The 16,208-nt window shown below is 43.5% G+C and overlaps 1 protein-coding gene across 2 annotated transcripts in view; it reads right to left on the bottom strand.

Moving 5' to 3' along the window:
* Nucleotides 1–15,981, bottom strand: part of LOC146359750 (sulfotransferase 6B1-like) — a 29,205-nt gene extending 13,224 nt beyond the window's left edge. The window contains exon 1 of one of the 2 annotated variants that reach the window (XM_084832135.1): nucleotides 15,541–15,981. In XM_084832135.1, the coding sequence (XP_084688261.1) occupies nucleotides 15,541–15,571 (31 nt within the window). In that variant the 5' untranslated portion in view covers nucleotides 15,572–15,981. The remainder of the gene's footprint in view (nucleotides 1–15,540) is intronic. The other variant, XM_084832126.1, reaches the window with a different exon arrangement.
* Between the last annotated feature and the right edge of the window lie 227 nt (nucleotides 15,982–16,208).

Here is a 16,208-nt window from a genome sequence, read left to right as displayed (position 1 = left end):
TTCAGATGACTCTCTGAATAACCATTGAGTGATTTATTCAGACAGTTACTGGAAATCCTCAAATGTTGAATGCCTCTCCATATGGCCCAAGCATCTATGGAAAACCAGGATTTTGTGATTTGTTCCGCATAACTTTGGTAGCCTATCAATATTTAGCTCATTTTTACCAACAGTGTGTAGACCTTGAAGAGTCTGAAATTGTGTCCACTTCAAATCTAATTTGAGTGTCCCAAGATTCTGGAAGCCAAATTAAAGAGTGCTCGTATAAATTAGAACACAGGCATGGCATGACTATATCAATAACCTGCAATAACTCTCCTTTCTTTTTCATTGTATGCTGTTCAGGAGCCGGTGGGATTCATTGCAATTCCACACACTTCTTCCTCTTCCAAAAAGCAAAGCACAATATCACATCAAGCCACCCTCTGCCTGATGGATTTTTCTTTTCTTATCCCTTTGAAGGCTTTTTTAAGTGTAGCATTTCTAGAGGAAAGAGTTTTTTAAATTCTTGTTGAGCTTTTTAATCTCATGATATAGGATAAGTTTTACAGTAAGTGTCATTGCCCATTACTGATCTCACAGTTCTCAGACATTTATAAAAGGCTGGCTGCTGCCAAATGATCACACTGCTAGACAGCTGTCATATAAGATGTAACTGAGATGTATTTATGGGCAGAGATTCAACATTCCACTCACAAAATGTTGTGGGACTTAAGAAACCTAGCACAGTACATTGTGGGACTTAAGAAACAAAAAAGAAACAACACAAACAAAAAAGAAAATTAAAAAGAAACAAAGCAACAACAACTCAAACAAAAGAGAAACAACACAAAATGTTGTGGGACTTAAGAAACCTAACACAGTAAATTTCACTCATGCAGATCACATCACATTTCACAATAGGGCATCCGTAGTGCTTAGAATATTAATGCAAAACCTGTTGTCCCACAGGACTCATTGCTATTTTTCCACCCAGTCGTTCTTTTACATACAGATCTGCCTAATACTGAGCCAGACCATTGATTGGCCCATTTGTCCTAGCATTGTCCCCTCTAACTGTCAGCACCTCAAACTCTCAGGCAGAAGACTTTCTTTGAGGGCCAAACATGATATGATGTAGGAGATCTGGGATTACAGTCTCCTGTATTCCTTTTATTTAAAAGTCAGTAGCATCCATGAGGGAGTTCAGATTGGGGCTGTGGCACTGGGGGAAGAGGGAATCAACCTTCCCCAATGCCATTTTCCTCTTCCTACCCCCACCTGCTATTTGCCCTGGTAGCAAAAAGTTATAGGTATCATGCAGTATGTAAATAAGTAGGCATTCTGCAATGGGGGGGGGGCAATTTTAATCAGGAAAATGGTGTGGGGAAAGTGGTTAAAGTACCCTCCATCAGAACTGCAGTCCCAATACAGTCCAATCCAGCTCCTCTCCTACACAGTGGCTCTTAATCACCCCCCCCCCTCCAATCACAGGTCTTCTGCATCATGTCAAATTTGGTCCTGAAATCCTTGTAAGTGGAGGTATCAGGGAGTGAACCAGGGACCTTTTGCATGCAAAGTACATGCTATACCAGTGAGCTCCGTCCAACATCACACAGGCAGACTTCCCCTCCTCCTCCTCCTCCCTGCTACATCCCCACATGCCACCCAAAACTGATCCAGACGGTATTCCAGTCCATTCCAGCAGTGGTGGATGGACACCATTGGATACCGTATGTCCCCTCCCACCTTTCTAATAGTCTCATACCATTGCTTAGAATTATTTTGAACATGACTGGCTGCATCCATACTTAAAACAGATCCACTGAAATCAATGAGACTTACATTAGGCATGACTAATATAAGCCCCATTGATTTCAATGGGTCTACTCTAAGCATGACTAAACCTGGATCCAACCTGATCTGTAATTAATAGCAAACAAATGGCATTTACCAGACTTAGGATATCCAGCTAGGAACACATCGTCACTCCTTGCTTCAAAGGACTCAAGAGCTTTGAAGATCTCTGTGCTGCAAACAGTCGCAGGATACAAAATCCCCTTATAAGAAAACATTAACTCTTCGGGTGCCAGCTGTGCACCATCAGCCATTGCCTTATCTATGAAGGCAATAAACTTTCGCCTGGGCTTTGACATTGTTCTGTCCTGCTCACTCTCACTTCACTCTGGATGAAGTGTGGGGTGACAGAAAGCTAGAGTCCACCTTTTAATAAGGCCTGTGAGCGTGGGGAGTCGGGTGAAGGACCGGGCTACACACCTGCATATAGGGATACGGTTCCATTCAAAGAGTCCCCAGTCAGAGTCGATTAAAATGAGATAATCAACTTTACAAAGGATTTAATGCCTTCCTTAGCTGCAAGGCCTATCTGATTTCCACATGTCACGCTTCCAAAGAAATAAAGTGCCATTGAATGGGCCCTTGGTACACCTGTATAATACATAACCCCCAAACTACCCTGTGAAGGGGTATACTGGTAGTGGTGCATTCACAAAATTTCAATTTCCCATTATGCAAGGACATCATCCCTGAGGGAAGAAAAAAATGTGTATGCCAGAGAAGGGGAGAGACATCATTCTTATGTGTAGGATTTTGCGTTTACCCTCCATATTGGACAACCAAGGTTAGTCTTCAAGGAACAGCATTTCCTTTCTAGCTGGAGCCTTCTTAGTTGCTGCTACTGGTGGCCATTTCTGTTCAGTGTGAATGACCTGGATAGATCCCCTATTTGAATTGAGTGATGGAGGTTGTGTTCTGATGCAGGTGGTATCCCCACACCCTGGAGCTTGCTAGCGTCATTGGGTTTGTGTGAAATGACTTGCTTTTCTTAAAGACAATTCTTTTAATACTTAATTTGAACACAAGATATTAAAAGGTTCACATTATTAGAGGTTCTTCAGTGCACTGTTTATTAATTGTTTGTTATGGGAGGATTATCTAATGCAATGAAAACAAAAAGAAAACAAAAGAGTGGAACATTTTGGCACACACACACAAAGCCAAGACATTTAAACACCTCCAGGAACATTTGAGCCATGTTACATCATTGCGGTATTAATCCTTCACTGAGAATTGTGAGAAGGCGGTGTCATGCTTTCTGAAAATTACATAAGGTACTGGGCTGGCCCAAGTCATTTTGCTACCTGAGGCAAAGGATAAGATGGTGCCCACCCTATTCGACATACAGAAGTCAAGCAGAATGGCAAATGAACCTTACTTCAACACTGGCAATGGGACTGCAGTGTCCACCTCACCTGAAGGGAGATACTTGGCAGATAGCTTTGGCAGGGGTGCAAGATAAGCTGTATGGCACCCTCAGCTCTGTTCTCCCACACCTTGCTGCTGCTCCCTATCCCCCATCAACCTCTGCCTGGTGGTAGGGCTCTGCCTAATGGTAGGGCAGGCCCTGAAAAGGGATATGGATCAGTATTCCAAAGATTCCACAGCAAAAATTCAAAAGCCAGCTGGAGGTGGTGGTGGAGACCTCAGGTAGTGAATTTGGGGTGCAATTTAGAGATGATAGATTTTGTCCAAAATATGCCATCTGTGAGTCTTTTATTTCACTGGCTCCCATTTTTTCCTGCAACAACTGGGTGCCTCTAAGATGACACCTGATAGGAACATGTTGTGCAAGTTGCCCAGGGCAGTTTCTCTAAGGCAGCAGTATCGATCACCTGCCCAAGTATTAACATCCGCTGAGGTGGGGAGGAGGGGTCTGTGCTGGGAGCTGCACATTATCTGGAGATGCAAGAGGGGACCTGCTCAGCTGTGATGCCCCATTTATGGAATGCCCTCCCCTCAGAGGCCCAACTGGCACCAACATTAGTCTAATTTTGGCACCGTTAACACTTGACTATTTACCCAAGCCTTTGGATTTCACTGACGGTAGCTCAGCCTGATTTACAGTATTTGCTCAGATGATTAGTGCTGCTTTTGTATTGAGGATGATTGTCATAGACTGTGGATTATGGCTGTTTTATAGTTCTATGATGAATTATTTTATTGATTGATTGCATCCCACCCTGAGACTACTGATATAGGGCAGGTTAGAAACATTTCAATACATGCATACATACATACATACATACATACATTGTTGTTGTTGTTCAGTTGTTAAGTCATGTCCGACTCTTCGTGACCCCATGGACCATAGCACGCCAGGCCTTCCTGTCCTCCGCTCTCTCCTGGAGTGTGCTCAAGTTCATATTCATTGCATCGGTGATGCTATCACATACAAATGTACATACATGCAAAGTTCAAAGTGATCCTATCCTGAATCAACCATTTTAGAAATGTATTTACACATTTTTTCTACCCCTTGAGCCCTCTTAAAGGTGCCTCCCTGACCCAACTTCCAGAGCAGGCCAACGAGGTACATGAAAGGGTACAGGACGATGGTGACCACTGTATATGCAAAAACAGGGGTAGGCAGTGTGTGGTCCACCAGATGTGTTGGCCTATTTCTGCTTCAGCCACAGCAGAACGTATCACGCTAGCATTTGAATCAGCCCTAGCCGGTACAGACAATAGTGGGGGATCATGGGAGTTGTTGGCCAGAACATCTGGAATGCCACAAGTTGCCCACCCCTGTGTATTGAAATGATGTTTTCAATGGTATGCCAAAAAGTCGAATTGCAAGCAGCGGCAGGCACATTTGGCCTACTTGTCATTGGCCAAAGCAGCGGGCATGGGAGTGGGGATGTGGGCAAGCCTTTACTTGCAGCCCACAAATGCGTGAAAAGAACTCCCAAGTATTGTGTTCCAAACTTTTCATGAACTTGTTTGCCAAAACCAGTACTGTAAAAAGCAATTGACAGTACAGCTTAATTAAACTCACCCTTCCACTTACCAGTACAACAATATGTGAGGAGAGATGGCTGGAACATGAATAAGAACATTCCCCATATTTGCACTTCAGCCACTGCATAACATATTCAAATGCTTTGCCAAGGTGGGAAAATTTCCAGAACAAAAAGGCTGGGGCTGAGAAGCCTACTGTATGGCATGTTATTTAATGAAAAGGCCATGGGCAGGGAACTATCTTCCATAAATCTTAACAGCTGTGATAGTAGGTAGTGGAGCAGACAATCCCCAAGAAGCTTTCCCAACTAGTTGCCTTCCAAATGGGCTACAACTCCCATCATCCCCAGCATGCCCATAGGACAATTGTCCAATTGGTCCAACACATCTGGAGGGCAACAGGTTGAGAAAGGCTGCTCCAAGATATACAGTATGGCTGCAGATGTGTCACGATCAGTGTCGCAGTAAAGCCAGAACAGCCCCATGCGGGCACTGAAAAATCCATTAGCTGTACACATGAGCAGGTAGCAGGGCCATGCTGTGCAGCCCCCATGGGAAGGGCCACATCTCAGTGGTAGAGGACCTGCTTTGCATGCAGAAGGTTCCAGGTTCAATCCCAGCATCTCCAAGTAGGGCAGGAAAAACTCCTGTCTGAAACCCTGGAGAGTCGCTGCCAACAATAGATGGACCAAGGTTCTGACTCAGTATAAGGCAGTTTCCTGTGTTCCGCCCCAGACATCATGCACGTGATATAGGGTCCCCCCAGACATTTGCGTAGGCCTCCCGCAAGCTGGAACCCCACCAGAACTCCACATGCCATGCTGAGGGGTGGGGCTACCCTTCCCCCTCATGTGTACAAGTAACTGGGTTTTTGAATGTCTGGAAATGGCTTACGTCATATACTTTATGGTTGTTTATAGTTTACTCCTTTTCCCTTCTTTTTGTGGGCCAGATATCACCTCTGCCTAAAATGTTAGAACTGAAGTCATCTGGATTAACCCGAATAAATCAAAATTAGGAGTGTATTTTTTAAAGAATATTTTTGCACCAAGCTCTGCTTACGTTGCTTGTGTTATTTCCTGTCTGCTCTCATTCCTCTTTATATTGTTCCACTGCTGTTTCATGTTCCCTTCTCTCATACTGCACATAAACATTTTTAAAAGAATATTTTTTCTTAAGATGTACTATAAAGGTTGAACTTTATCGCCTTCCTGAACCCTTCCTTTGGTTGGATAACTCCAAGAAAAATTAAATGTATCTTATGAAGTTAAGTGTAGGTTGGATCCAGATCTCCAGTTCCATGAACAGAAGGGCTCCTTCCTTGGCAGAAATGAGTTGGATCCAGTGGCAACTAGGGATGTGTGAGAAATGTTCTATATATTTTAAATTGTTTTATTGTGTGTTGTTCGGTTTTAATTTTTGTGAACCGCCCAGAGAGCTTCAGCTATTGGGCGGTATAGAAATGAAATGAATGAATGAATAAATAAATAAATAAAATGTGCTCCATTTGTTTTTTGTTTTGTTTTGTTTTGAAACAGATTTACCCAATTTGTACCTTGTGGACCCAAATGCAGTTTGGGGTCAGAAATCCCTATTTTTCCAAGTTTATGATGCATTCCACAAAACCCCAAAAATGTTTTTGACAACAAATGTGTACGTTTGAAAAATGTGCAAAGAAGATGTATACATTTCCCAAATCCACACAAACACACTTTAATCAGTTGATGCAGGAGTGCAAAAATACGTACATTTGAAAAATGCACAAAGAAAATGCATACATTAATGTGTACATTTTGAAAAATGTGTGTGAATTTCCATAGTTTTTTTTTCACAAACCACAAGCTCAAGCAGGAGCAGGACAGAATGTGCTTGACCTTAAAAACCCAACGAACTCAGTGAGACGTGATTGATGGATCTGTCCATCCCTGGTGGAGGCCCCCACTCTCCGAACTGGACACCCCCAGAGGTGGAAACGGTGTGGGGGGGGTGATTTTGGCTGATCCCCAGTGCCACCCCTACACTGTTCCAGAGTGTCCCTCAACCCTCTGGAGTAGATTTTCAGAGGCATAGGGGTTTACATGTGGGGAGAATGAATTGGCAAAAATTCAATTTGTGCAGTTCTGGTCTCTAGATCCAAATTTATAACATTGATGAACTCTTCAGAGTTCTGCTTTAGGAAGAAGTGAACAATGAGGCCAAAGTTCAAAACTGTACAGCCCTATTCCTCAGTGGGAGACTTGCAGGCCATGTCAGCACTGCTAAGCCTCTGTGACTAGCCTAGTCAGCTCATGGCTCTTTCCTTCGTGCTTCCATCCCCTTCATCTTTACACCTCATGGGCAATGTCTTTTTCTTTTCTTTTCACAAACAGTGCTCATTTGTGCTTTTCTTACATTGTGTGTCATGCATGTGTAATATATGTGCATTTCAGAAAGGAAAATGGCTCCTGATACTAGACCACCAGAAAACAACAATAGCATAGTATACACATCAAATTCTATTTGAGTAACTTGTATCTGACGGTACCGAGAGCTTTAATTTGAACCAAGGTCTTAGGGGTTCCATTAGTCCATGACAGGGCCGGCCCTGCCATTATGCAAAGTGAGGCATTTGCCTGAGGCAGCAGATGCTGGGAGGTGGCAGCAAGGTATTGGAGGAGAGCGCTGTGTGTCATGCAGCCTGCCCTGTGCCCCCTAAGCAAACCGGCTGCCTTCAGGAGCAGTGGAGGACTTTGCCCCATTGTCAGTGTTGAAGAAAAAATAAACTGTCAGTCCGGTCAACTTTTGTATATATAATGGAAGTGGTGCCATGTTATTTTTTGCCTCAAGCAGCAAAATGTCTTGGGCTGGCGCTGGCCCATGAACAGAGAAGTCTCCCTGCTTAAGAAGTTATCCAACTTGTCAAGGGCGATGGTGACAGGATGCAGAGCTAACATACTCATCCTCCCTCTCCCCCTCCATATGCTGATTTACCTAAGAAAGTGGAATGCCTGATTAGGGCTATTGTCGTATGCTCTTCTGTGTGTTGTTTGTTCATGGGATGGGAATTTTTTTCAGATACAATTAAAGCTGCAGAAATAAACAAAAAACTGAAGTGTTGACATAAAATAAGCATTTCAAATCTCTGCAACCTTTGAACCTTGTTACATCACTGTGGCATTAATCCTTTGCTGAGAACTGTAAGAAGACAATGCAATGCTTTGTGAATGTTACATAAACCATGCAGTGCAGAAAGGTGATACTCTCTGTGCTAAAAATTCCACCAAAACAATTTGGCCTCCTATTAAGGGCTAATACTCATTACAGTAGCCTTTCCCATCCTGGTGCCCTCAACTCCAGTACACCCAGGCAAGCATGGCCAATGGTTATGAATGCTGGGAGTAGACCAAAACATCTGGATGGCACCAATACAGCCTTCTGGGGAAGGCTGTATTTCAGCTATTGTGCACTCATGATTCCTTACAGTTGTTTATGGGTTCTTCAGACTATGTGCTCCTTCATACGAGGCTTTTATCCCACTATGAAGATTGCTTACTCACAGAAGTTTGAGGGTCCCATACATGACGCAGCCCTCATCCAGGGAACCTCCTGCTCTTTGTGAGTTCTATTGTGTTGTTTTCCATGATGAGGGAAGTCTGGCATTTTCCCTTCTCCCGCCATGGACTGGACAAAAATGAGGGTGTACAGTTTAAAGTCACTTTTATTACAAATAAAACAACATCACCACCTAGTGGCTTTATGATGAAACACATAGGTCTCATTGAGAAGTTTAGGTGTTTTTTTAAAAGCCATGTGGAAAGGACCCGATCTGATCCCACAAAGATTCCGGAAGCAGAAGCCCCGGTAAATTGCAGGCTTTTTAGCCTTGTGTGATGAAGCCCTAAATCATGATCCTCCAGTTTTGTTCTGTTTTTAGAGCACTTTCCCCGTTTTTTAGAGTGGGGAAAATGGGACATTATTTCTGAAATCGAAAGAAAAGTTATTTTCCTACTTGTGTTATTGTGATAATCTGCTATAGCACAGCACCACCTAGAGCTTATGCAGCAGAAAAGCAGGAAAGGAAATGCTCTTTATTTAGAGCTTGGCTCTCAATTCTTTGACAAAACCAAAATTAGATTAACAGTGTCAGGTAGAAAAACTCTGAGACCATTTTAAGAGCACAATCGTGTTCAGTGAGGCTTATTCTCTGGGAATTGTGCTCAGAACTGCAGCCTTCATTTGGCAACAGCTCGCCTGTGGTGAGCTGTTTGTATGCAATGACTCACCATATGGCTATTTCCTTCACACCACTGGACAGCTTTCTCATGCAGCGGCATGGAGAAAATGGCCTATTCTGGATGGTGTACCTGTGGCAAAAGCTACCATGCAGAGCAGTTCAAAGCTGCTTCCCTATGGCAGTCATAATATATGCACCAACAACCCTCCTGCGCATCGTATGTCTCAGAGGCCTGTCTAGATGTAAAAGAAACAAGAGGAGGACAGACATGCTAAAATCACCCAGCTGGGCACTGGATACTCAAAAGCCTCCAAGTTCAGATACTTCTTATGGAAGGAATTTATATGTGTGTCCTTAATTTCCCACTTTATTCAGGGTAGTGCTTACAGTTAGAGATGCTTGAAGGATTTGTGAATTTTGATGGGAACTGGCCTCACCCATACCTCCTGGACTGAAGGGTGGATTAGAACACCATTATCCTTCAGATTTCCCATTTCTCCAAATTCTGTGATGCAGTTCTCAGCTCAAACAATGTACCAAAATGTGTTTTCAAGTGTATATGTTATGATAAAACGCACTTAGGAATGCATATTTTGTAAGAAAATACATTTAAAAATATGTATCTAAATCATATTCATATATGAATTTTTGTGCTGGTATTTTTTTAAAAAATGCACATTAATGTAGAAGCAGGATGGAACTTATGAATGAACAAGTGCAAAACTGACATATACTGGAAATAGACTGATGTGTCCAGCTCTGCAATGAATCTGTTCAAAAAATCTCATGCATCGGATGTTGGGGCAAAAGCCCCATCTGAACATCAGGCACAATGGGTATTCAGAATACCAAGATCCCACCTCTTTTCTGAAGGTGGAAGGGTCACAGGGATAGAGATACACGTATGTGCACTGCATCACAGGTGGAATGGATGTGTTAAATTGCTGCTCACCACATCGACAGTATGTGCCTACATAGTGTTGAGCAGTCAAGTGAAGAGAGATCAATTGGTGTGAATAAATTTGTGAACTCACCCTAAGCAATTGGTATGCGTGCATCGCTGAAGCTGGGATGGACTTGATTAGTCATTTGGTTGCAAGGTCAATAATACTGGGATAACAGATAAATATTAAAATATTGATTTTAGCCACACAGCTACATTTGCTTAAGATTTAATTGACAGCTGGAGACAATTTCACTCTTTGGTGGCCTACAGTATGATGACAGATTAATACACAGGAGCAGATCATATATGAGAAACTGTTGTTCAGCAGGAGGGAAATTCAGACAGGGAAGGAATGGGCAGTTATTTCAGTTGTACAGGCTTAGGCTTACAGGTAGAGCTGGGTGAACAGACCTTGTCATACTTTGCAATTTGTTCACCAAGTCACAAATCCAACATTACAAACTTGAACAAAAGCTCTCTGTTACTATGAAGTTTCAAAGTACCTTCAAATCTCTGCGCACATGCATCACCAAAGTGCATTATGGGAATGTGCATGCGTAATATGATGCTCTTTTTGCCTCATAGACCTCAGCTTGATGCATCACAACACATTCCTTCTATGATTGACTGTTATCACCAGTGCTTTGTTTGCAATAATAGGTCAACCTAGAGGAGGACCCCCCAACCTTTTTTGGACTCAGAGGCATATTTAGGAATTTGATAAACTGCTGTGGGCACCACCACAAAATGGCTCCCATAGAAGATGTGGCTTGTCCCATAACGGCTGCTGTGCAGCCCTGGCTAGTCAAACAACAAGTAATTCACCCAAGTAACTGAGTATAAATATTATTATTTATTACATTTCTATACCATCTCAAAGCCGAAGCTCTCTGGGCGGTTTACAGAAGTTAAAACATTAAAATACAATATACAAAGTTTAAAAGCCATTTGCATAAAAGCACACAGACAATATACAAAAACATGTAACTAAAAACAACTTTGAACAGTCAGTCATAACTAAAGACACATCCAGGACCCATTAAAACTCATCACGTGCTGCCAAATGCCTGAGGAAAGAGATAGGTCTTAACCTGGTGCCAAAAAGATAAAAATGTTGGTGCTAGGCGCACCACATTGGGGAGCTTGTTCCACAGATGGGATGCCAGCACTGAGAAGGCCCTCTCCCTTGTTGCCACCTTCCGAGCTTGATGAATATTTCAGTGATGAAATATGAAACAGATATTTCATCATTGCACCAAGCGTAGTTCCTCCTAAAAACTCCTCAGATTTTTGGTCCATTTCTTGCTTTTGAGTTTCAGAGAAAAGGTTCTTCCAGTAGCTCCTGTTAGCACATTTTTTAAAAAATACATTAAAGAAGAACTTGATAATGAAAAACACAACATTCCAATTCTCTTCAACTCCTCTATGGCAGGGAGAGGCAACCCAAGGCCCGCAGCCAAATTTCATGTAGCCTTCTGCATGAAATCAGTTCAGACCTCAGCCAAGAATGACCTGTCCCTACCTTGGCAGACAGCTGAGGAGGAAGGAGGATGGGGGCAGGGAGAGAGAAAGGGTGGCAGAAAGAGAGAGAGAAAAGAGGTGACATAAACAGAAAGAGGTGTCCCACAGACCTTCTGTGCCCTGCCTACTGCTGGATTCGGCCACACCCACTGTGAACATGCAGCCCCTGACAGATTACCTGTGAGAGAATGTGGCCCTTGACAGAAAAAAAGTTGCTCACTCCTGTTCTACAGCCTGACAGGGTCCATCTAAGTCCCATTGGTTTCAGTGGGACTCAAGTGTGGCTGCCTTCATCTGGATCTAATCTCTTGAGAGGTTTTTCAAGCATTCAGTCGCTGCTTCCTCTTCATTATTACCCCATCCCTTTCCCCCCAAAAATCCTTCCCTTAGGGATGGGGAGGGGATAAGAGGTGGTGGAGAGCTACCATCCTTTAGCGCAGAGGATTGTGGGGATTCAAGCTTTGAGCCCCATCATTTTTGGCTGAAAATGATGCTCCACACAGCCCAGAAGGCCCCAGCTGACTTCTCCTCAACTGCCTGGGTTGTGATTTGAGCTGGAGACTATGGGGTGTTACGTGATGTGCTCTAGTTAGACCTGTGTACAGCCTTGCACACAGTTCTAACAAGACTCACACACCCACTTATAAGGAATCTTTAGACATTGGCAATAGAGCATCTAGGGCTAAGAAGGCAATCCCCACCCAAAGAGATTCACACTCAAGACACTGCTGGAGAGGATAAGACCACAATGGCATATTTATTGGGGTTTACAAAGATTCAAATGCACAAGCTGGTTTGTGGAATTACCTGAGCAAATGGATTTAACACTTAAGACCAATTGGGGATGCTCCAGCCTTCACCAAGTTAGGAGCCTTCCTGAAGCCTACAAAGAGGTGGGGGGAGAGGGAGGGAGGTACAATTTCTACAAAGAACCTCTACAAGAAATATACCTTTCCTTGGGCTGAAGCCCTTTCCTACAGACAGGAACTAGCGTGCGTTGCAATTCCTGGTCGGGTGAAGAGGAAGGAGAGCAGAGAGCCTTGACTAGGGGAGGCAAAGCACCCACAGTTGGCACCTTGCTCTGGCAAGCAAGGAGCTTAGCGATGTCAGTGATTTCAGCATGGGGCCTTTCCTCTGGGAGGTGGGGGGCCATGCTGATTTCAGCAGCATGGCCCCCCACCTCTGGGAGGAGGGGGGCTGGGAACTGCCCCAACCTGAGGCTTCTTCTACTGTTCAGAGAAAGGCAGTGACATCACAACTCTGATGAGCCAGACACCACTCATAGGCGCTGGAAATGGTGCTGCTTGCTTTGGGAGAAAGACTGAGTTGGCCTCCCATCCCATATAACAACAGAGGGTGCTTGAGGATGATGGCTGTACTTCCCAGAAACAAAAGTCCTACTTACTGTCTCTTATTCACTTAATAAAAGATGGCCTTGCATCTTAATGACTGTCTTAAAGACGGGTGTCAAGGCTGGAGTTCAACAATAAGAGCATATTGCAGGTGGTTGACTAGGTAATTTACCAGGTATCACTCTTGCTATCCAGCACATTCATGTTTTGCTGAATTTTGACCCCCACCTTTGCCTTTGGGTAATGTTTCAATTAGAAACTGAATTTATTTATTTATTTATTTACTTACTTACTTACTTACTTACTTACATTTATATCCTGCCTTTCTTCCTCCTTAAGGAACCCAAGGTGGCTTACACAATCCTCCTCCTCCGTTTTATCCTCACAACAACAAACCTGTGAGGTGGGTTGGGCTGAGAGTCTGTGACTGGCCCAAAGTCACCCAGTGAGCTTCCATAGCCCAGTGGGGACTAGAACCCGGATCTCCCGACTCCTAGTCCAACACTCTGGCCACTACAACACACTGGCTCTCATCTAGTCTTGCATGTTGCTCTCAACCCCATTCCTGTGCCTTTCTCCTACCTTTGCTGAGGCTGAGGATGAAGACGCCTGGCTTTTTGGCTGCTTCAAAATGGAGTCAGTACTGTTCACTCAAAAGAGAGCTACTTTGTAACAGGGGCTTGTACTGGACATGTGGAATTGGGGTGGAGCTTGTGGACCTTGTACGTGAGCCCTATGATCCCTGTCTGTAAATGACACCCTGTACAGCTCAGGAGGGGCCCCACAAGGGCCAGGCCTCCTTGGCAGCACAAAGCATAGTTTCCACTTGCAGCCAGAGATCTGCCCACACCCACCTTGCTGAAATGCAGACACCGGCAGGTTCTGACTGAGGAAATGGGGCCTCCCCTGCCTTACAAGATACTGATTTCATAAAGATATTTGTGACAAGCAACAGGACAAAAGAACAGGCCTCGAGATATTTTCTAATAAAGACATACCAGTGAGAAATCCCAGTCCAGCACTCTCATCACTACTCCACACTGGCTTTTGCATGACAAAATAACCAAAGGATGGAGTAGCTGTTTGAAACAGCAGCACTTCAAAATGCTAAAGAACCAAAGTAATTCCAGTTCAAGTCAGACACAGCCCGATTGAGCACACCTGCCTTGGACTGGGCCTCACACCCAACTCCTGCCCTCTTGGCCAGCCTCCGCTTCCCAGGAAGGTTCCAGAGACACCAGTGGGCCTCTTCTTTGCTGGTAAATGATGCACAACGCATCTTTTTCCACCATGACCCCTGGCAGGAAATGACACTTGCACCTCATTTGCAGCCAAAGAGAACCAATGTTAAATATCACAGCTACTGATGAGGGCAGAAGCCAAAACATTTAGCTCTAAATATATTCTGAAATTATTCTGTTGTTCGTAGAAAGACTAACAACAGGGTATTCAAAAAACATATTAAATTTTTGCAAAGGCCTTTGGCCATAAGCAATAAAAGTTTGACTAGTCGAGTTTTCCTTCAGTACAGAAACACCTCCTGACAATCCCTCTCTTCCTCTCTTGCATTCACCGGATCTGTCCCAGCTTTCCCAAGTGGACGGGGAGGGGGACGGGGGAGAAAATGGCTTGGCTTCCCGAGTTCACATCCCTTTGTTTCTCTAGGAAGGCCTTAGAGGGTCTCGTTCTCCAAACCCCATTTACTCATATTTGGGAATGTGAGAACCGATAGCTCTGCCCCAGACTCCAGGGGTTAACACAAGAGAGCACCACTTCCTCAAGGACTAACTGTTCCCATGGGAAAGGAACCTGGGATTTTCTCATGCTGTGGGTATGCATGAACACAGAATCCATAGCCACCTCTTCTTCGTTTCCCCCTACAAGGGAGCTGGTAAGTGCAAAGGGTGGCAGTGGGGGGAATACCAGGGATGGTGGGAGGCAGGGGGAGAAAAGTCCCAGTCAGGGCAGGAGGGGCAACATTTTTTATTTATTTCTTGCATTTATAATTCACCTAATAACAAGGTTCTCTGGGTGGATTACACATAGTTGAGTGTCAAATACAATATAATGGTTAAAAGATTAAAAACAATACAGATAAATGGATAAAACTTCAAACAGTACAATTCTAAAATGCCTGGGAGAATGAACACAGGGCAGGACTGCCGAGGAGGTCTTGGGTTGGTACAGCCAATTGCTTTCTTTTGCTTGCACATAGCACACATCACTGCTACAGTTGTAGTGGTGCACGTGTACAGTCCACATTGATAGTATGTGTTTAGCCCCAGTGTGTCAAACAAAAGCCTTTCACTGGCATTTCCCTATGCAAAAGCTTTAATCTGCCACTCCTCTAGCAAATGGAACCTGATATAATCCCTTTTTACCACGCTAGATCTGTAAAAGGTAGACACCCCAAGACCAGGCTATAACATGTCTTTGGGAATTATATTATTATTATTATTATTATTATTATTATTATTATTATTATTACACCCTATACCAGACAGAATTCCAATTAACCTGAAAACATACAGCACAATAATATAAACAAAGTCAATAACTGCACATTAAATAAATTACTAATCAAAACTTTAACTACTTACAACCAATCAGTTAAAACAACTGACCAAATTGAAACCCAATTCAAAACCGATTGTTCCTCACTCCATACAGCAACAGCTATGGCTCTGACTTGAACAAATAAGTTTTCAAACCTTGTTTAACTTTGTCCACCTCTTGTTCCATATGGAGGTAGAAAGGGGTAGAATTCCACAATCTTGGGGCAAGGTGAGAAAATGCCCGGAGCCTAGAGTTTGCCACCTTAGTCCAAGGAACCTCCAAGAGTCCGGAATCTGCAGACCGAGTTCTCCTAAGAGGAGCATGCCACACAACCAACTCCGCCAAATAAATGGATTGTTAAATCCTCCCAAAAGATGAAGAAAGGATGTCTCTTTACATTAAGCATTCAAAGCTACACTATCTGCATAAACCTAATGTAAAATCTGTGTGTGTTCTGTATATTTTTGTATGATCTATAGATCAAGCTGGTGAGGCCCCAGTATTTTGACCTGCAGCTTTCCCTTGTAGGTCAGTCTTGTAAATTGATTTAATTGGAATTGATGTACACTATTTATGGCTTCTCCTAAAGAAAGTGCAACCTGTTTTCAGTCTGTTACTACCCTAGCTTAATCACAGAAATGTGACCTTGGAAGAGGGAGCATGTTTGTATGTTTGCATTGCTTCACTCAGCCCCAGATATGGAGACTATTTGTTGTACACTCTCCTCACGCTCAAAGCCTTCCAGTATGTGTGCAGTACAATAAACACATTGTACCATATTGGGGGCTGTGTGAAGCAACAGTATAAAGACAACAGAGAACAC

Source organism: Heloderma suspectum, chromosome 1, assembly GCF_057233095.1.
Source record: "Heloderma suspectum isolate Gila_16-S chromosome 1, 16-S_ref, whole genome shotgun sequence".
Taxonomy (NCBI): domain Eukaryota; kingdom Metazoa; phylum Chordata; class Lepidosauria; order Squamata; family Helodermatidae; genus Heloderma; species Heloderma suspectum.
This window is presented reverse-complemented; position numbering and strand designations above follow the sequence as displayed.